Source organism: Malassezia japonica, chromosome 6 (genome assembly GCF_029542785.1).
Source record: "Malassezia japonica chromosome 6, complete sequence".
NCBI lineage: Eukaryota > Fungi > Basidiomycota > Malasseziomycetes > Malasseziales > Malasseziaceae > Malassezia > Malassezia japonica.
The window spans coordinates 433,800-453,157 of record NC_083375.1 but is presented as its reverse complement, the minus strand read 5'-3'; the positions used below and the strand labels follow the sequence as shown (position 1 = coordinate 453,157).

At 61.0% G+C, this 19,358-nt stretch overlaps 10 protein-coding genes across 10 annotated transcripts; 3 read left to right on the top strand and 7 right to left on the bottom strand.

Moving 5' to 3' along the window:
• Positions 1 to 78: 78 nt before the first annotated feature.
• Positions 79 to 2,214, top strand: DAP1 (Dihydrodipicolinate synthase; the record flags this gene model as incomplete). Its single annotated transcript, XM_060267310.1, has 4 exons — positions 79 to 105; positions 129 to 592; positions 615 to 690; positions 892 to 2,214. The coding sequence occupies 4 exons, from the start codon at positions 79 to 81 to the stop codon at positions 2,212 to 2,214; spliced, it is 1,890 nt and encodes a 629-aa protein (XP_060123293.1).
• Positions 2,215 to 5,331, bottom strand: irc3 (Putative ATP-dependent helicase IRC3; the record flags this gene model as incomplete). Its single annotated transcript, XM_060267309.1, has 9 exons — positions 2,215 to 3,006; positions 3,029 to 3,049; positions 3,216 to 3,406; positions 3,479 to 3,649; positions 3,672 to 3,935; positions 4,084 to 4,182; positions 4,205 to 4,542; positions 4,565 to 5,200; positions 5,300 to 5,331. 9 exons carry the CDS (start codon positions 5,329 to 5,331, stop codon positions 2,215 to 2,217), a joined length of 2,544 nt encoding a protein of 847 aa, XP_060123292.1.
• A 55-nt stretch (positions 5,332 to 5,386) lies between these two features.
• On the top strand, positions 5,387 to 6,506 carry MJAP1_003380 (uncharacterized protein; the record flags this gene model as incomplete). Its single annotated transcript, XM_060267308.1, has 4 exons — positions 5,387 to 5,435; positions 5,458 to 5,599; positions 5,713 to 5,825; positions 5,848 to 6,506. The coding sequence occupies 4 exons, from the start codon at positions 5,387 to 5,389 to the stop codon at positions 6,504 to 6,506; spliced, it is 963 nt and encodes a 320-aa protein (XP_060123291.1).
• A 7-nt stretch (positions 6,507 to 6,513) lies between these two features.
• MJAP1_003379 (uncharacterized protein) lies at positions 6,514 to 8,051 on the bottom strand (the record flags this gene model as incomplete). Its single annotated transcript, XM_060267307.1, has 3 exons — positions 6,514 to 7,664; positions 7,687 to 7,747; positions 7,770 to 8,051. The coding sequence occupies 3 exons, from the start codon at positions 8,049 to 8,051 to the stop codon at positions 6,514 to 6,516; spliced, it is 1,494 nt and encodes a 497-aa protein (XP_060123290.1).
• Positions 8,052 to 8,068: 17 nt separating this feature from the next.
• ucp10 (UBX domain-containing protein 10) lies at positions 8,069 to 9,568 on the bottom strand (the record flags this gene model as incomplete). Its single annotated transcript, XM_060267306.1, has 1 exon — positions 8,069 to 9,568. One exon carries the CDS (start codon positions 9,566 to 9,568, stop codon positions 8,069 to 8,071), a length of 1,500 nt encoding a protein of 499 aa, XP_060123289.1.
• Positions 9,569 to 9,607: 39 nt separating this feature from the next.
• MJAP1_003377 (uncharacterized protein) lies at positions 9,608 to 12,001 on the bottom strand (the record flags this gene model as incomplete). The annotated part of the gene is made up of 2 exons (XM_060267305.1): positions 9,608 to 11,696; positions 11,724 to 12,001. 2 exons carry the CDS (start codon positions 11,999 to 12,001, stop codon positions 9,608 to 9,610), a joined length of 2,367 nt encoding a protein of 788 aa, XP_060123288.1.
• Positions 12,002 to 12,059: 58 nt separating this feature from the next.
• On the bottom strand, positions 12,060 to 13,833 carry MJAP1_003376 (uncharacterized protein; the record flags this gene model as incomplete). The annotated part of the gene is made up of 2 exons (XM_060267304.1): positions 12,060 to 13,665; positions 13,688 to 13,833. The coding sequence occupies 2 exons, from the start codon at positions 13,831 to 13,833 to the stop codon at positions 12,060 to 12,062; spliced, it is 1,752 nt and encodes a 583-aa protein (XP_060123287.1).
• Positions 13,834 to 14,213: 380 nt separating this feature from the next.
• On the bottom strand, positions 14,214 to 15,184 carry MJAP1_003375 (protein N-terminal methyltransferase; the record flags this gene model as incomplete). The annotated part of the gene is made up of 3 exons (XM_060267303.1): positions 14,214 to 14,229; positions 14,252 to 14,353; positions 14,376 to 15,184. The coding sequence occupies 3 exons, from the start codon at positions 15,182 to 15,184 to the stop codon at positions 14,214 to 14,216; spliced, it is 927 nt and encodes a 308-aa protein (XP_060123286.1).
• Positions 15,185 to 15,217: 33 nt separating this feature from the next.
• MJAP1_003374 (uncharacterized protein) lies at positions 15,218 to 16,252 on the bottom strand (the record flags this gene model as incomplete). Its single annotated transcript, XM_060267302.1, has 1 exon — positions 15,218 to 16,252. The coding sequence occupies one exon, from the start codon at positions 16,250 to 16,252 to the stop codon at positions 15,218 to 15,220; it is 1,035 nt and encodes a 344-aa protein (XP_060123285.1).
• A 69-nt stretch (positions 16,253 to 16,321) lies between these two features.
• On the top strand, positions 16,322 to 19,217 carry MJAP1_003373 (uncharacterized protein; the record flags this gene model as incomplete). Its single annotated transcript, XM_060267301.1, has 4 exons — positions 16,322 to 17,305; positions 17,335 to 18,244; positions 18,488 to 18,812; positions 18,836 to 19,217. The coding sequence occupies 4 exons, from the start codon at positions 16,322 to 16,324 to the stop codon at positions 19,215 to 19,217; spliced, it is 2,601 nt and encodes an 866-aa protein (XP_060123284.1).
• Between the last annotated feature and the right edge of the window lie 141 nt (positions 19,218 to 19,358).

The following is a 19,358-nucleotide window of genomic DNA, read 5'->3' as shown; positions in this document are numbered from 1 at the left end:
GTCATCGCGCAATCTATGCTGACTGTACATCGCTAATTCCGTTCTGCTACCGACGCTGGACGCCGACGTGCACGTACCATGATCGACACACAGGCTATACAAAATGTACGTCCTTCTCTCTGATACAGGTGGTGGCGTTCTTTACGTCGAATCCGCTCAACTCCGGATTGACAGGCATGCTGATCTTTGTGATCGCGATGCTTGTATACATCCCCGATCCATTCTCGGAAATCTTTACGCCGTCGGTCGCCGACGCACGCCGGAACCTCGATGCGAACTCGGCGTATTCGTCACTCCCTCTTGACCACCCCAAGTCGATCGAGTTCCTGACGTATACGCCCAAGACTCTCGCGGTGTACGACGGAACAGGCGATGAGTCATCGCCGGAGGGTAACAAGATCCTCCTTGCCATCAACGGTAACGTCTTTGACGTGTCGTCTGGCCGCAACTTTTACGGACCGGGCAGCCCGTACGGAAACTTTGCCGGACGCGATGCATCGCGGGGTATGGCAAAGCAGTCGTTTGACCTCGCGATGCTCACACCGCTCGACCAGCCGATCGACAAGCTCGAAGACCTTACCGACAGCGAGCGGTACGTGCTATGGCTTACCCAGGAAAAACATGGCGGAATGGGAGTCGCACTTTGCAGGAAAGTACGGCATTGTGGGTCATCTCGTGAACGAAAACGAGGTGCCTAGGCAATAGTTTATAGAGGGTCTACGACACGAGAAAGCACGATCATCGGGCCGTTCCGCGGCGATCCTCCATGTGGAGGCGGCGCTGGGACGTTCCTGCATGCTACCACGACGTGTGGCGCTTGCGGCGTGCGGGCGCCATGGCGTCTTTGCGTCAGCGGTGCGATGTCGTGGAATAGAGACGGCATCGGAAAAGTTATTCCGCGACGCTGCGCAGGAGGAAGAGACAGAAAAGGCGATGCAAGCCAAGATCGAAGCGGCCGGGCGCGCCCAGGAGCCAGTGTGGACTGGCGAGGAGCGCTTCGAGGATGCCGTACTGCGCATGCTCGTAGACAAGTACAAGCCCATGCGGCGGGGCGAGGATGCGCGTACGTCGGAGTCGGCGCGCCTCAGTAAGGCGCAGCGGCCCACTGCACGGCCGACCTCTGCCGTGGAGAGCGTGGGCGCGAACGGCGTACGGATTCGTAAAACGGGCAACAACCCTTGGGACCTCTCGTACATGCCGGGGCCCTCGCCCGAGACGCGTGTCTACCGTGGCAAGTATGCGCACATTGATATCGAGGCGCCGGCGTCCGAGATGAAAAAGAAGCTCCAGAAGCACGGCGTGACGCCGAATCAACTACCCCTTGACAATGCCAAGGCCATGGGGCAGGTTCGTGAGTCGCTGCGGCGATCCGTACTTCGCGATCGAATTGAGACGGCACTCGACAAAAAGGTGCGCTATCCCGATCGCAAGAACCAGGCCGAGCCGAGCGATGAAGACCAGAACAAACCCCTCCTTGGCGTTGTCACCGCTGCAAAGGGACTCGCTGGTATCGCCGAGATGCGCATTGAAGAAGCAATCCGCACCGGCTCGCTGCAAAAGAATTCGTTGCGCGGAAAACCGATTCCGTACGACCACAACGAGGGCAATGCGCACCTCCAGCGTGAAGAGTTTGTTTTGAACCGCATGGTGCAGCGTCAAGGCGGTGCGCCGCCGTGGGTCGAGATCAACATCGAGCTCGCTACCGAAGAGCGCTCGCTCCGTCAGCGTATTCAGGCTGCCTGGATCTGTCGCGCACTCTACGCGCTAGAATTTCACGCGCCATGGCAGCAGATGGAGCCGGTGCATGTCGACTGGCACATGCACGACAACCAGCCGACGGATATCCCCGATTATACCTTTGCCATCCGCAACGATGCACAGCGGCATTTGGTCGACTGGGCACGCAACTTTCGCGACGCTCAGTGGGTCGTCGACCAACGCAGCTACCACGAAGAGGCGGTATACCAACTGAATCAAGTGATTCGTCGCTATAACAATATTGCACCTTTTACCGCGCGCAGATTACTCTATACCAAGGCCAGCTTCCTGCGCGATACGCTGGATCGCACCTACCCTCTGGTAGTGGAAGCGGCAAGCGCGCGGTTGCGTGGCCTGCGCTTGACAGGTGCGCAGCACGCTGCAGAAGCGCCTAGTGCGCCCAAAGCACCCATATACGAGCCGATTCTCCGCTGGTTCCGACCCCAGCGTGAATAGTTACATAATGACACACTCCTGGTCGTTGCCCGTCGCGTTGCGCGCCATGTCGCGAGTGAACTCGGCGCTGCCGCCGCCGCGAGGACCGTTCATGTCGACGACCAGCACACCCTGGTTCCGGCGGTCGAGGTGCGCAGCAATATTGTACTTGCGCAAGAGGTCCTCGACGGCCGGCTTGATTTTCGTAACGTGGTCCTTGGAATGAATACCCTTGCCGACAATCAGGCGCAGCTGAGGGAAATTTTGTGCCTGAGCCTGACGGATTACTTCGTCGACCTTGACAAGCGCTTCCTTAACGTAGAGACCGTGCAAATCCACCGTTCCAGGCGGCGAGTCTGCATTGTTCGCGGCAAAGATCCACTGCACGGCTTGCGCGTTGAGTTGCTCCATGTTGTGCTTGTGCATGTTGCCTTCGTCGCTGAGCTGCTTCGCGCGCCCACCATCGCCGTGGTTGTAGGCAGCCTTGGACGCGTCAAACGCATGCGCCATTTTGTCACCCTCCGACCGGGCGCGGTTCCGCAGGTCCTTGTACTGCGGATTTTGTGCGTTTACATTATTGTCGTCAAACGCATGGATATTGTTCGTGCCGAGAATCTCCTGGGTATGGGGCGCCGGTCCACCCGGAGCACCCTGCGAGGGATATCCGCCTTGCTGGAAGCCGCCTTGGGGAGGAAAGGGGCCCTGGCCGCCCATGCCACCGCCCATACCACCGCCCATACCAGCACCCATGCCAGCACCCATGCCAGCACCCATACCGGCCGACTGCTGATGGCGCTTGAACGCTTTGATGATCTTTATAAGTCATTTGACATACCTTGCGCCCAATGCGCAGGATCTGGCGCCTATGCGTCTTCAGAAAGTAGATGAGTTGGTCCATCGCGATCCAAGAGCACGGCGATCCGGCAAAACGACGCGTCGAAAAATATGCACGCGTATGCAGGTTTATGCACCTCGCTGCGCTACGAATCACGATCGGGCGTAGGCTTTGGGAGCGGACCTACGCTCACCGCGGGGTTGGTGCGCTGCGCACGCGCTGCTCTCTTGTTGTGTGCCTTGGCAGCGTGGCGCCAGCGGTTCTTAGTTCCGTGCGCCAGTCGTGTGAGGATGGTATTGACTGTGCCTTGCGTGGCATTCGCCCACGGCTTCGCGTCGTCGTCCACCTCGCCTTTGCTTTGCAGCTTCCGTTGCAATGCTGCGCGTGCACGGGGCGAGGCGGGGCTATGGCGCCATCGTGCACTTCGGCGAAGCCACAAAGGGGAGCGACCGGATGCAGTGACGAGCTTGCTCATAAAGGTGTCGCAGCCGCGGATGGCGTGCCCTAGGTCTTCGGATTGGAGTACGACCCGCTTCTGCCAGTAGGGAGAGCCGGCTTTCTTGGCCGCAATGTCAGTCCAGTCAAAGCCCGGATTGCGGGGGTAGTGCGTGCCAATATAGTCTGTGTGAGTAGAACAACGCACCTTTTCCTTCGCGGTGGATTTTAACATAGCTCTGGTCATAGGTCGACAGGACGTACGTGTCCCCACCACAGTCGACCCACGCGTTTGGCGAAATTTCGTCAATGGCACGGCTTGGACGTGCTTGCATGGCGGTGTACAGCTCAGCCGGATTTTCAAAGTCGACAAAAGTAAAGGACGACGGAAGCGGCGCCTCCCATTGCACTTTCGGGAGCGTCCCACAGACTTTTGGCTGAGCTCGCGCCTTGAGTGACTCCACCGTGTCGTCTGGATTAGAAAGAGTACGCACCCTCGATCGGCTGCTCATCGTACAACCCAAAGAGCGTTGGTGTGCAAACCATATCATTACCGAGATTGCCGACCAAGTCGAGAATCAAACAATCCTCCTTGCCTGTTTCTGGGCTCAGACGCATACCTCTGCCAATCATTTGAGAAAAGAGGTTTTGGGACTGGGTCGGGCGCGCCAGGAGTACACAGTCAATAGGAGGGACATCTGCGCCTTCGGTGAGGATCGCTACATGAGCCTGGGAACGTACCGCAGTTGATCAGGACCGGAAACTCGCCAGCACGAAAAGCGGCCAGAGTCACTCGCCGCTCTTCCAAATGCATGCCAGAGTGTATGCCGCGTGCGTCGATGCCGCGGCTTGTGAATTCAGCGACGAGCGTATTTACATGGTCGATATTCACAGCAAAGACGAGCGTGGACCGCCGGTGGGTATAGGCTTTGCCAAGCCAGGTCCTGACAATTAGCTCGGTAATAGCTGGGCGGTTGATGACCTTTGCGAGCGAGGCGACGTTAAAGTCGGCCCCGGTCGTTGCAACCTTGGTCAGGTCAAACTCCGCTTGGACGGCCGTGAACCGCAGCGGGCATAACCTGGGTCAGCAAGAGGACCTACCATTGCTCTTCAATCATAGCAAGAAAATCTTTGTGAAAGACAATTTGGTCGAATACGGTTCCGAGCGCGAGGCCGTCGTGGCGGCTAAACGTCGCAGAGAAACCGATGATGGGAACGCGTACAGGAACGTCGATCTCAGGCTCGTCGCACGGAATATCGCTGTTGAAATGCGAAAGGACCGCACGGTACGTCGCCGAGGTCGAGTGGTGCGCCTCGTCTACAATGACGCATTTAAACTTCCAAGGATCGTACTTTTCCAGGCGACTTGCATTCTTGAGCGATTGGACCGTCGCGACTGTGACATCTGCCGTACCTGATGCCCTGTACTTTGCACCCTGCTCGATCTCTACACGCAAATGAGGCAGCATTCGCTCGACCGTCTCGCTGGCCTGCTCGGCCAGTGCCACGGCGTTGACAAGGATGAGTGCTTGGCTGCGCCCTTTCTCAGACGGAATTCGCGCCAATAGCTCAGTGAACATGGTCGTCTTTCCACTCCCTGTAGGCGAAGAGACGCCAATACGTTTCGCCCCATTGCCAATCGCCTCGAGGCACGTCTCGACGCACTCGATCTGGTACGGACGCAAAGCAAAGGCCGGTTTGGCCGATGGCAGCGTCGCAGCATCCGGCGCGCGGGTGCTGAGCCACTGAGCCGAAGTTGTCAAAAATGCCCTACGTTGTTCTGGTCTTGCTACCGGCGCGGCACGCCCAACACCCTCTCTGGCGCAGCCGGCGCACCGTGCGGCGGCACGCAGCCCATAACGCAGCATGGCGTCAGGAGCCTCCACCTCCACTCTTGTGGCAACGCAGGGACCGACTGTCCTTATGACTGTACGCTCGGCTACCCACGCTGGGACGTGGTACTCGGCGGACCGTACGTACCGCTTCTTACGCAGGGGCCACATTGGACCAGCAGCTGTCAAAATGGATTCGTGAGGCGCAGAGCCCGAGGCGTCCCGCATCGAATGCGTACGGCTTGGAGGAGCCGCCCATTGCGCAGCATGCGATGGTGAACGGATGTAAAGGAATTATTGCTCCGTATGTCGCCTGACTTATACAGACATGCTGGCTATCGATTTTCTGGTGCGTCTGCTGCATATGCGTATGGATGTATCAAGGCGGAAAACATGTACGTTGCCTCGCTTACCCAGCCGCCGTGTCTTTGTCCTGGGCCCGTCGCACCATGCCTACCTGGAAGGCTGTGCCCTGAGCGACTATGATGTTCTCTCTACGCCAATCGGAGACCTTCCTGTGGATATGCAAGGTAAGTTTTCTTTCTTATGCAGTAAACCAAGAGCTGGATGCCACAGGCCAATTCAGGGTCATGACGTCGGCCGTCGACGACGCCGAGCACAGCATCGAGATGCATCTGCCCTATATCCGCAAAGTCTTCGAGGGCCACAACATCTCGGTGATTCCTTTGTTGGTCGGCCAGCTGACGCCCGTGGACACGGCCAAGTACGCGTCTGTGCTGGCCGAGTACTTTTCCGACCCTGCGACGCTGGTTGTGGTCTCGAGCGACTTTTGCCATTGGGGTGAGCGGTTCCGGTATACACGTTACGAATCCGATACGGGCGTCGGCCCCATCCGCCTCTCGACGCGTACGCCCCGTGAAGAGTACGAAGCGCGTCCGATTTATGAATCCATCCAATCCCTTGATGCGGACGGCATGACGGCTATTTCGTACGCGGCCGATGCCGAGCTGCCCATACGGCACATGAGCGCGGCCGAGGCACGCAAGGCCTTTGCCGTCTACCTGTCTCGGACCGGCAACACGATCTGCGGCAAGAACCCAATTTCGCTGCTGCTTGCCACGCTGCATCAGCTCGAGACGCATGGCGACACGCACCGCTGCCTCTTTACACACTATGAGCAGAGCAGCGCCGTACACACGCCGGGCGACAGCTCCGTGTCGTATGCGACAGCATTCGTTCAAAAAGTATAGAATACGGTTAGTTTTTCAGAGCACCCATCCACTCGGGGCGGTTCGCATCGCGCGACGATTTGATCTCGGCGAGGCGCTCGTGCAGAGCGGCGATCGCCTCGTCGCCCGTGACGAGATTGCCGTTGTGGATCGTGTGGACGTTCGAGGTGTCGCGCCCCTCGCTGCGATCGCGCTCGACGCTCTCGAGGAGGCGCGCCGAAAAGAGCGCCTCGCCAGCGAGCGCAATATACTGGCGGTTCTCGGTGACGCCGTCGTACATCGGGCGGATGTTGTGCGCGTTCCAGTCGATCTCGCCGAGGCCCGCATCCGCTTCCGGCGTGGCATCAGCGGGCGCCTGCGTCGACTCCCACTGCGTGCACGTCGTCCAGTCGGCCTCGTCGATCAGCTCTTCGGCGCGGCTCTCAAAGATGTTTTGCATCTGCGACTGCTGCGCCATAAGGTCGACGATGCGCGCCTCGGAGCGCTCCCTCTCACCCTCGCCTGCGTTGGGGTCGAGCACCGACTGGGCGACAGGGACATGCGGGTCAAAGTCGAGCATGTCGATGTTGAGCCAGCTCGGCGGCTGCTTGGCGACCCAGTTGGGCTGCTCGTCGCAGTACAAAGCATAGACAAGCAGGCGCTCATCCCACGCGCCGAGCGCAACGGTGGCGAGCTTGTCTTTTTCGCCGTTCGCGTCGTAGCGGAAACGGACGAGATGCACGGGGAGGAGCACGGGGTAGCACGCCATGAGGTCGACGTCGAGCGAGTCGCGCTCCAGGCGCACCATCGCGTTCGCGTCCGAGTCCGGCTGCTCGTTCATCTTTGCGACTTGAATCTCGACGCCAGGCAGGACCTGGAAGCGGCGGTTGATGTGCAGAGGGGGGCCGTCGGCCAGCATGTCGACCATCAGCGAGCGCAGGTCGGCGTGGCGAAAGATGTCGGGCAGCGAGCGCGGGGAAATGTTGAATGGTAGCACGCTAATCTTTCCGTCCACATCCACCTTGGGGTGCAGATGCCGCTGCGCGTCGAAAGGCACGTAGTGCATCGGTTCGTCGCCGTTCTTCACGACCACGTCCGGGCGCTCCTCCATCTCGGACACGAGCACCGGGGGCGGGCGCAGGGGGAGCGTGTCCATCGGCTTCCACGCATTGCCGGGGAACGTCGAGTTGGTCGAGACGACTGCATAAGTAGAGATACGTACACGAAGCCGTGGCCTGGCCCGTATCGCCCTTGCACTTGACCTTCCAGATGGCGTCGACGGCCTGGGTTAGCAAAACTACGCACCCAGAGGGGGTGGTACATGGCCTGCGACGACTCGAAGCGCATCACATCCTCCTCCTTCTCGGTCATCCAGCCGAGGCCCAGCGCCTGGCTCACCGCGAAGCCGACGCCGCCCCAACGGCCCTTGATCGTCGGCAAGAGCTGCTCGAGCGCAGCGAGGCGCGCGCGGTACACGGCATCCTTAGTACCCAGCTGAAAATCAAGCGTGCTCACGCGATTCTCACGCAGGACGCGCCGCGTAGTATGCAGACCGCGCTGGAGCCCGGGCCAGAGGCGGACCGACATTCTAGAAGAAGTGGAGGCTATGGTTCGTCGTCGTCGCTCGAGTCGCTCGGCTCGTCGTCGCCTCCCCACTGACCCTCGACAATGAGATTGGCGCTGGGTCCGAGGCCAGGAACGTCCTCAAGCATCGTAGAGAGGTGTTGCGTATCGAGGACGTGGCGGGGGTACGTCTGCACGAGCTGGAAGGGATAGACATGTTCGTAGTCGATCGGCGCGTCGGCCGCCTCGCCTTCGGCGCTCGCCGAGTCGACAAACGCATACAGGGCCTCGAGCGTATCAGACGCGCGGAATCGTCTCTGCAGGTTCTTGCCGTTGGGCAGGTGCACCGAGATACGGACGGATGCTTCGCCTTGAGCCGCCTCGGCCGGGACTAGGTGATGGCGCGCCCAGCGGCGCCAGTGGCGCTCTTTTTCGAGGCGCGCCGCACGCACCGCTTCGACGGCTTCGCGCGCACGCGCCTGCTCTTCCTCCTTTTCCTTTTCGGCGCGGCGCGCGAGGACGCGCTCTTGGTCGCGCCGGCTCGCTTCTTCGTACGCACGGTCCTGGTCGACCTTGAGCTGGCGCTCCATTTCGCGGTGGTGGCGCTCGCCACGCAGCTGGCCGAGGTAAGCGGATGTGCGCGGGAGAAGTACGTCTTGGATATGGGTGCAGATGCTCTGTGCAGAGAGCACCGAGTGCGGCGACCCTTCCAGGCGCGAAAGCACAGCGGGGTGCGCGACGACAGCACCCCGCGAGCGCGAGCGCCGCGGCTGCAGCGCGACAAATGCGACAAAGGGATAGGTGCTTGCGCGGAGCAGCGTCGCGACCTGGAATCCCTCGCGCGAGCGCACGTCGCCGCCCCACACGCAAAAGTCGCTCTGGCGCAGGGTCTGAACAAGCGCACGGTCGGTGAGGACGTGCGTCTTAAAGTGGCGGTCGTCGCTGTGCGCCTCGCTCGTGAGCACAATCGCCAGGATCTGGATCTGGTCCTTGGCCTGTCGCAGCGCATCTGCATAGCTTCCGGCGTAGAAGGAAGGGAGGGGCGGGCGGTCCGTCGCATCGTCCTCGCACGTGCCGTTCGTCTCCTTCTCCAGCTCCGTGATCCAGGTGCGCGCGCTCTCCCGTGGGTCTTCCGAGAAGCGCGACATTTCAAACCGGCCGCTGGCCCCGCCCCGGGGCAGGGGTTGGATGATGCGCAAGGCACGCAGGCAGACCATCAGCACGGCCTGCACGACCGAGAACGGCATCGTGACGACGCGCCATATTTGCGCCATCCATGTACTGTCCCAAGCGCTCGTTCGCACCACCTCCTCGTGCGGCTCTGCGTCCGCAGGCACAGCCGTCGGCGCCGGTTCGCGCATCGACACCTCACTCGAGCGGCGGTGCTCGGCGACGTGGGCATCGGAGATCGCACGCGCAGCGCGGCCTACATCCCCACCCTCTACATCTAGCATCACACGGAGCATCTCGTCGTCAGGCTGATCGGCAGGCGCCTGGCCCTGCAAGGCCAGCTCCGACCGGAGCGCTGCGAGCGGATCCATCGTGGGGCGTGCGGGGTAATCGCCACTCGGCCGAACTACTTATTCCGCCTTGGCGGCGCTGGCAATGTACGAGAGGCCCGAGTCGTGGGACGCGTCCCAGAAGCTCATGTCCGGGTGGATGCGCGCGCGCAGCGTGGCCGGCACCTGGTGCAGGCCATCCTGGGCGCCTTCTGTGCGCTCGAGGCGACCGACGAGCGAGACGCGGTTCTCGTGCTGCATGCGGCGCACCGCGCGCTCCTCCTCGCTGTCGCGCCACATGACGCGCTCGAGGATGTGCTGGACGGCGGCGCGCAGGATTCCATAGAGCTGCTCGCAGACCAAAGCAAACAAAAACGAGGCTGCAAGCGCGCCGGCGGCAGACGACTTGGGCAAAAAGTGCGGCAAGAGGCTCGCGACTTGCGTCTCGGTTTTGCACGCGTCTGGCTGCTGGGGCAGGTGGGGATGCAGGTAGCTGCGCATTGTCGTGTGCACTGCGTTCGAAATGCCGCTGCGCTCGTGGCGGTCCTCAAAGAGGTACACGAGCGAAGCGTTGACAAAGACGGCAACGCGCACCAGGAACGAAAAGACCTCGACCCACGTCCCGATCGTGTCGGTGCGCACGGGCACGGGGCGGCGCATATTTACAATGATCTTGTATGCATCCGAGCGCAGCTCAAAGAAGTTGTTCACATAGCCCATGACCGGCGCCAGCGGCCAGATCGCAGACCAGAGCGTGATGTTGCCGAGCTGCGTCGCCATCTCGGCATAGTCGACAAACACGTCGTAGGTCGGCAGCGCAAACTCGGCGTGCACGCGCTCGAGGAACGAGCGCTCCACGCGGTCGCTCGCAAAGGACACGCGGTGGCGTTCCTTGGTGTCCTTGCGGCGGAAGCACGCCCAGGACCGCGCCGCGGCGTCGCTCCACTGCGTCACGGAACGCAGGGCGATCGGCACGAGGACCTCGGTCACGGTGTTGGTCACCTGGCCCGTAACACACAGCGCAAAGAGCTGGTTGTAGAGGCGGACGGGATGCACCTCAAAGTGCAGCTTGGAGGGCATCTGGAAATTCGGCTGGCGCGAGACAAACTGAAAGATGCGCGTGAGGTAGCCGTGGTCAAACATCCAGTGAATCAGGCGCTCGCCAAAGGGAATGTAGACAAATGCGGTGAGCACAAGACCACCATAGGTCACGAGCGACTGCAGGCCAAAGATCTTGATCGTGAGGCTCGAGTTGTACGAGCGGTTCGTCGAGTGGTTCTCCCAGCCGGTGAGCGCACGCGCAGTCGCTTGCCATGCGCCTTGGATCGCCGGCACACACGTCGAGAAGAGGATCGTGGGAATAAGCGGCACAATGCCCTTGCCGGGGCCGTCGTACACTTCGGCGACAATGACCTCGATGAAAAAGATCGCCGTGAGTGTGGCAATGAGAAGCACGACAAAGAGCAGTACCACGGGGAGGCTCGCAATCACGCGAAGCTCGCGCCGCCACCACTCGTACACCTCGAGCTTCTCGCCTGTAATGGGGTCGCGCGTCACAGTGCGCGGCCGGAACGCCGCACGCCGCTCGAGCGTATTGCCGAGGTTGGTCGTGCCCCAGCGCACAGCAAGCTTGCGCTCACGCAGGCGCCATACCTCGACAAATGCACACGCCCACAGAATCAGCATCACAGCATAAACGGGGTTGTACGCCTCGCCCGTCAGCCAAAACATCAGGCCGAGCACCGCAGCAGGGGCAAGTGACGTAAAGTAGGTGTTCAAGAACGCAAAGTACAGCGCGATCTTCTCGCCAAAGTGGAAGCGGAGGCTTTCGATTTCGTCTTCGCTAATGCCCATCATGATCGAGCGGAACGACACGTTGGACCATGCTTTGATCCACGCCGCATTAAAGTCACGGTCGTGCAGCGGCATCATGTCGACCAAATGGGGAAAGGCGCTGCACGGTGCGCTCAGACCCGCGCCGCCGACCGAGCCGGTGCGGCTGCTCTCCTCGTCGCCCGGCGCGGCGGTGAGGAGGTGGTGCACGTAGCGCACGCGGTCCGCCGGGGAGATTACCTGGCCCTCACTCGTGCGCACAGCGCCGAACGCATCCCCGGACGGAGTCTGCGTCAGGTTCGGTACGGCAACCACGCCGCACAAAAAGTCGTGCACACTGCGTCAGAAAAAAAATAACACCTACCGTTCCTTGCTCCGCATCTCGGTAAGTAGTTGGTCCGGCGCATGCACAAATAGCAAGACATGGCCGCTGTTCGCAGGGCCGACACGCGAGGTGACATTCAGCCCCTGCTCCTGCAGAGTGCGCTCGAGGCGCGTGTACTCCTCTGCGCGCTCCCGCGCCAGCGGCTCCGGCACACGCTTCTTTCCATTCGCATACTCCTTCGGAATCGCTTCAAACTTCAGTACAAAGTCGACGAGTGGCTCATCGCGGGTCGCGCCATCGCGCTGCCAACCCGCCATGACGTACCTAAACAAGCTGTGGAGGCGCGCCCGTGCGAGGCACGTGGCTACACATTTGCTATGCAGCGGGCGGTGTTTTGCCCGGGGTCGGCGCAAATTCCGGCGCGGGGCTGGCGCGTAGGAGCGCCGGCGCGGGCTTCGGCAGGTCGTCGGACGCATCAGCTGTGGTCGGCGCGGCGTGGGCGCCATACGCAGAGTCGGAATCGAGCTGGAGCGGGACCTGCTTCACGTGCGGGTGCGCCGCGATGTCGGGCGGCAGCTCGTTGCCCCGTGCGCGCGAAAACGGCTCGTGCTCCGGGATGTAGTGGTCGTGGAGCCGAGCGTCGGTCGGCGCACTGATACCACCGGGCTTGTGGGCGTTGCTTGCGTCGGGTGCGGCGTCCGCCTCCTCGTCCACGGGCTCCTTTTCGTCAAAGTAGTGCGAAAAGAATTCCTTCCACGAGCGCTTGGGGCTTGGGCTGACCGTCGTCGAGGCGCGCGTGAGCGTGCGCGTGTGACGCACGACGCCGGGCCCAAAGTAGACGATTGGGACGGTGAAGCCGTGCGTGACAATCGACGAAAAGACGCAAAAGAGCACGACCGGGTTTACGACGCGGCGTAGGTGCTCGCGTGTGCCGTCGTCGGGCACCTTGCGGATGGCCACCTCGATGTAGTACACCGCGCCGACGCCGATCGGGCCGAACCAGCCGGCGAACACGGCCTCTTTCCAGTGGTGCAGCGCGGGGATGATTTTGTAGAAAAGCACGACCCAGGGTGGGCGGCGGAAGAGGATCACGAGGATGCCGAGGACGACGATGCGCCAGCCGCTCAGACCGATCATCGCATCGCTGTAGTCCTTCCAGGGGATGATCATGCCGATGTAGATAAAGATGGCCGTATTAAACAGCATGTCGATAATCTCCTGAAAGTCGCTCTCTTCCTGGCGCAGGCGGAACCAGTCGTCCCACGTAAACGAGTTGCCGGCCACAAAGCAGGCGAGGATATCGTCGGTGCCAAACAGGCCCGCCGTGCCGAGCGTAAAGATGGCGAGGCCAAAGCCGTAGCTGAAGAAGTTCGACATGTCGATCAGCTTGTGCTCGGCCGCCCAACGCAGCGTCTTGCGTGCGACGTAGCCCATCACCGCGCCATATACGCACGAAAGAAGGATCTGGTAGATGAGCACGCTGTAGATCCAGCGCCCGACCTCCTCGCCAATCGATGTGCCGTAGTCGGCATGCGTGCGCGCCAGGAGAAACACAGCGAGGAACAAAAACGGAAAGCCCAGGCCATCGTTTGCGCCGCTCTCTGCCAGAATAATGTGACGCACGCGCTCTTCGACGTGCTCCTCGGCAAAGCGACCCGACGTAATCGAGTTGGCCAGCACCGGGTCCGTCGGCGTCACGGCCGACGAAATGCACAGCGCTTCCAGGAACGTCAGCCCGTCGACCATGGCCCACACAAAGAGCGCAGTGACGAACCAGGCGGTGGTCATGATCAGAATTAGCAGGACCGAGAGACTCTTCCACTGCTTCCAGAGATACTTGTCGGGAAGGAGGATGCCAGTGAAGAGGACTTGCACGCCAACGACGATGCGCGCAAGCTGATACGTAACTTCATGGTACGTCTCGGTGTCGCCCCACTCGAACGGGTTGACCCAGTTCAGGACATGAGGCCCGACAATAATGCTGCGTGAGGAGGAGCACGTACCCTAGTGTCATGGCGAGCAAAGGCTCCGAGAGGTACAAGCGCTCTTTTACCATATAGCTAACGAGGCCGTAAATTACAATGAATCCGCCCATGATCGCAAATCCTTTGGAGATTTGCGTGAGCTCCGTTTCGATGATTTCTAACATGGTGAACGTTCACAGGGCAAGCCTGTGAAAACAAGTATTATTGCACAAATAAGCGTGAAACAGAGAGGAATTCAACGCAAAAACGAGACATATGAGAGTGGTGAACCTCGTGAAACGCCAGTGGGTTACAACAGGCACAAGCGCGTCGCTTGGAAAAACCCTCGCTCCCAACGCCAAGCATTTCGCTCTATGGGCTGACTAATTCATGTAGGCCCCCTCCACCGCGCAAGCCGTGCGGCAGCGCAATGGGGAGTGGGCCGTTGCTCTTCTCATCCAATGAGGACCCCAGCGGTGGGATAGACGCTGCAGACCAATTAAGATGAGGCGACCTCGACTGACAACTGACACACACCATTTTTTTTTTCTGGAAAAAGCTTTCATTAACGCAGTGCCCACCTGGGTTAGTTCGCCCACGCACATCTGTACATCAAATAGCTCCTCCGGAAAGCCCAGTTGGACCTCGGTGCGCACGACTTCGAGCTCAGCTGCATTAAAGAGACGCTCGTAGAGCTTGCGCGAGCTGCGTCAGCGAGAGTACGTACCGCGTCACGGAAAAGTCCTCTTCGTCGTACCACGTCGATTCCGTTCCGCCCTCGCCGTCGCGGCACACGTTTTCCTTGACGACAATCACACCACCCGGGAACGCGTGCTCACCGGAGCCCGATGGGGCCTTGAGCGCGCGCTTCGCCTCCTTCAGAAATTTGAGCAGGTCCGACTCGGACAGGTGCTGCAGGCACCACTGGCACCATACTGCATCAAACTGCACCGGCTCCTCTGTCGGTGGAGGCGCCATATTGCCCATGACTGTCGGGGGAATCTGGAGCGCGGCGTCTTTCACGGCCGTGTACGGCCGCGCGATCGGGAAGCCTTGCAGGGTCGACGTATGGAAGTAGGCCACCTTTTTTGCGTGGAAGGGCGAGGTCGACTCGGTCTGCGAGAGCGGCGCCCAGTTCTCCGAGCTGCGCTTGGCCTGCTGCAGAAACTTGTGTACCGGCTCGACGAGGTGCACTTCGTCGACGAGAGGGAGCAGACTGTGCTCCGACACGCGCCCAATGCCCGCGCCGCAGTCGAGCGCGCGGGTGACTGTCGCACCGCGTCCGCCGCGCTCCTCGATGCGCTCCTCGAGCCACTCTTTCGGCGTGCCATTGTACGCACACGGCGGCGTACTGCTCAGGTAGGGCAGCACACGCAGCAGAAACGTGCGCGAGCCCATCGCATCGACGCGCGGCAGTGTGCCATTTCCAAATCCTCCCAGCACACCGTCTACGGTCGCAGGCACACTCTCCCAGTACTCGATTCCCTTGGCCACATTCGGCGTGGGGTGCACGGCACGCACCACCGTCTCGGGCATGACGGACAAGAACAAAAATGTGGAGGTAAAAATCTACTGGGTGAATTCGCGGAGCATGGCATTGAACCGCTTGGCGTATTGCACATGGATGGCGTGGCCGGCGCCCGGCCAGAGTTCGTACTGAGCATGGGGCATCTTGGACTTCATGTACTTGGAGTGAGACGGGTCGACTAGGTTGTCCCAGTCGCCGGTGAGGATACAGATCTTGGGAATCGTCTGGTCGATCTTGGCCAGGTCCTTTTCAGAGACGCGGTGGGTCAGGCCGGCGGCAATCTGGGAGATGGCGCCGTGGGGATGTGGCCGCTGCGCAAAGCCGAAGCGCCACATGAACTGGGGGCGCACAACCTCGCGATTCGTGCGCGAAGGATCGCGCTCGCTCTTGGCATCCTGCCACTCGGGGGGGAAGAGCACATCGATGATGCGGTACACGCGGTCGGACGGCTTGCCAAAGCCAAGGATCTGCTCGGTCATGCTGAGCGTAATCGCGCGCACGCCCCGGTACGGAGGCAGGTTGTGGCGCTCACCCGCCGTCGTGCTCAGCAGAAGCAGCGAGTGGAAGCGCTCGGGGCACATGCGCGACAGCTCGAGCGCAATCATGCCGCCCATCGACACACCGACGAGGTTGACGCTCTTGTCCTGCGTCCATCCAATTTCCTCGTACACCTCGAGCACGTCCTTGGCGAACTCGGAGGTGGTGTAGCGCATGTACGGCGCCTGCGAGTTGCCGTACCCGCGGTTGTCAATCACAAGCACCGAGTACTCCGGGTCCGCGCCGAACTCCTCGACCTGGTCGAGCCACCCGAAGCACGAGTTGTTCAGGCCCATGAGCAGGGAGATGCGCTTGGGGCCCGTGCCGTGCAGTTCATAGTAAATGTCGAAACCGGGCTTGCCGTCCGCCGAGTACTTCGCACTGATACGGTCCTTGGCAACACGCAGCGGCCCTTTCTTGGAGAGCGTGCCGGGGTTGAAGACGCTGGGCAGATAAGCATCACCAGCTTCTTTGCGCGCAAGCTCAAGCGCCTCAGCAGTAGCGCCGTGGTACGCAGCACCCAGGGGAAGTTCGGACATGGCGGGGAAACGCACGCTTATAACCCCGGCCTTCTCGGCAATGCTTAATAGTCACGTGTTGTCATAACGATGGCCCTGCGCAGCGTGCTCCGGCTGAGCGAGGCGGTCCGTGCAGCGCTGCAGGACGGCCGGCCGATCGTCGCGCTCGAGTCGACCATTATTACACACGGCCTGCCGAAGCCGATTAACTACGAAACGGCAGCGGCGGCCGAGGCGGCGGTGCGCAACGCGGGCGCCGAGCCGGCGACCATTGCGCTTTTCGACGGCGCCGCGCATGTGGGGCTGACGCATGCGCAGCTCGAGCGCATTGCCGATAGCGAGGCAAACACGACAATCAAAGCAAGCCGCGCAAATATTGCGGCAGTGCTCGCCAAGGGTAGGGGATACGTCGGCGGGACGACGGTGAGCGGCACGATGGCCTTGGCGCACCTCGCAGGCATCCACGTATTTGCGACCGGCGGCATCGGCGGCGTGCACCGCGGGGGAGAGAACTCGATGGATGTCAGCGCAGACCTGACTGAGCTCGGGCGCACGCCTGTCGCCGTCTTTAGCTCGGGCGCCAAGTCGATCCTCGACATTCCGCGCACGCTCGAGTACCTCGAGACGCAGGGCGTGCCGGTGTTCTCGCTGAACCCCAGTGGCGAGTTTCCGTCGTTCTACACGGCCGCTTCGGGACACTATGTGCCGAGCGTGTCGGGTGTCCAGGAAGCCGCACGGGCCATTGCACTGAACCAGGCCCTGGGGCTGCAAAACGGTATGCTGTTTGGCGTGCCAATTCCCCCAGAGTTTGAGGAGGAGGGCAGGGTGATCCAGCAGGCGGTCGAAGTCGCCGTAAAGGAGAGCGTCGAGCAGGGCATCGACCGTCAAGGAAAACTCGCGACGCCTTGGCTCTTGCGCCGCGTCTCGCAGCTCGCCAAAGAGTCGGTCAAGAGCAACATTGGTCTCATGCTGAACAATGCACGCACCGCTGCCGAGTGCGCCGTGGAGCTGAGTGCCGTGCTCAAAGAGCCTATGGACGAGGCGCCGAAGCAGTATGGCGGCGCCACGCTCGAGGTATGTTGTTTTGCTAATCACGATAGTAGGCGCACCAGGCAGCTTGCGAGATCCTCGTGATGGGCTGCAGTGCCGTCGACATTACGGCGCAGTGCACGTCGGAACCAGCGCTTCGGTCGACCGCGCCGGGCCAAGTGAGTTTTTCGCTGGGCGGCGTAGCGCAGAACGTGGCGCGCGCGGCGCACGCCATGGCGCCGCGGCCAGATGCCGTGGTCCTCGCCGCACCGTGCAACCCCGACGATGCGCTCGGCCAGTACATGCAGGCTGAAATGGAGCGGAGAGCACTGCGATGCGATGCGCTCGTGCATGTGCCGGGCGGGCGTACGGCCGTGTGCAATCTTTTGCTGGACGCTGCCGGGGATCTCGAAACGGGCATCGCCGATATGCAGATTGTCGAAGCGGCTTTCTCGGGCGAGACGATCGAGCGGGTGTGGAAGGCACATGCTACGGAAAAGTTGGCCATCGTGGCAGCAGATGCCAATATGGCGCCTGCTGCGCTCGCGCGCCTGGCTGCTCTCGGTGATGAAGCAAATGTTCCTGTGCTCTTTGAGCCAACGTCTGTCGCCAAGTCGGTCCGCCTGGTCGAGGCACTGCTCCCTCATGATCTGCAGGTCCAGTTCGCAACGCCAAACGTGTATGAACTGGCTGCAATGGCAGAGCAGGTACCGGTATCCGGCACAGCTCCGCCTGCTCCCCGTTCGCTCCTGGACGGTATACCCCAAACGGCAGCCGAAAAAATCGTCCAGGACGCGCAGATCTTGTCGGTGCTCGTCCGCACGCAGTTCATCAAGCTCGGTGCATATGGTGTCTTGCTTGCGCACTGTACGAGTGACGCACTCACTTTATACCACATTCCCCCGATTCCCTTGGATCCAAGCAAGCCACACAACAGCACAGGGGCAGGCGATACCTTTACCGGCGCCATTCTCGCCGGAATCAGTGCCCGATCGCACCGCCAACCTAAGATGGAATGGAGTCGTGACGATCTTCTCTCGTTGATAGACGCAGGGCAACAGGCCGCCGTCCACACGCTGTACAGCGCCCAGGCCGTCGCTCAGACCCTGCCGCGTTTCTCGTAGCGAGTGGAGCCTCCACATTTGTCCAGCGCCACAACATCTGCGGCGAACAGATTGATGGCGTCACGATTTCTGCGGTTCTTTATCCTTGCCGTGCTCTTGGTAGTCATTCCGTCGTTTGTTTACCTGTCACAACAGCAGAATGGTTTTGTTCGTGACCCCAAGTCCGGCGAGTGGTTCTCGGAGGACTCATACGCACATGGCAAGAAACCGGCGCAGATTCAGCAAGGCCACGGGCCCGGCGTCTATTCCAATGTTATGAAGGGGTTCTCGAACCTGTGGAACATGGGCCACACGACTACCCCCGGTGCGGCGGTGCACACCAGCACGCAGTTTGCGGCACCCACCGCTGCGCCCACGGCGCCCACGGTGCTCGACGAGCCCGAGGTGCAAGGCGCCTACGCACACAAAATGGCCAATGCTACCGCCAAGTACGTCATCATACTGACCTAAGGGCCGCGCTCGGCCGCGCTACGTGGCACTTTTTGCACACCATGACGCTCCGGTTCCCCGAGAAGCCCACAAAACAGCAGTCGGAGGACCTGCGCCAATTCTTCCACCTTTTTTCCTTGCTATACCCCTGCGGCGACTGTGCGTCGCATTTCCAGCAGCTACTGAAGGACCTGCCCCCGCAAGTCGGCTCGCGCAAAAATGCAGCGCTCTGGCTCTGCAATGCGCACAATGCCGTGAACGAGCGGCTGGGCAAGCCAGAGTTTGACTGCCGCCAACTCAACTCCACGTACGATTGCGGTTGTGGCCCTGAACCTGTCGAACCCCTCGCTTCGATCCGCCCAGCGGACGCGACGGGCGAAGCGCATATCATGCCCATTGGATAGCGACGGTGCCTGCGTAGCCCCATATGACGCACAGCACGGGCCAGTTGCGAACGGGTGCCAATTGGGTGCTTTTCTCACGGCGTTTCCCATAACGTGATTGCGCATGCGCCACCGCTTAATCGGCCCATCCCCGCGGCTTAA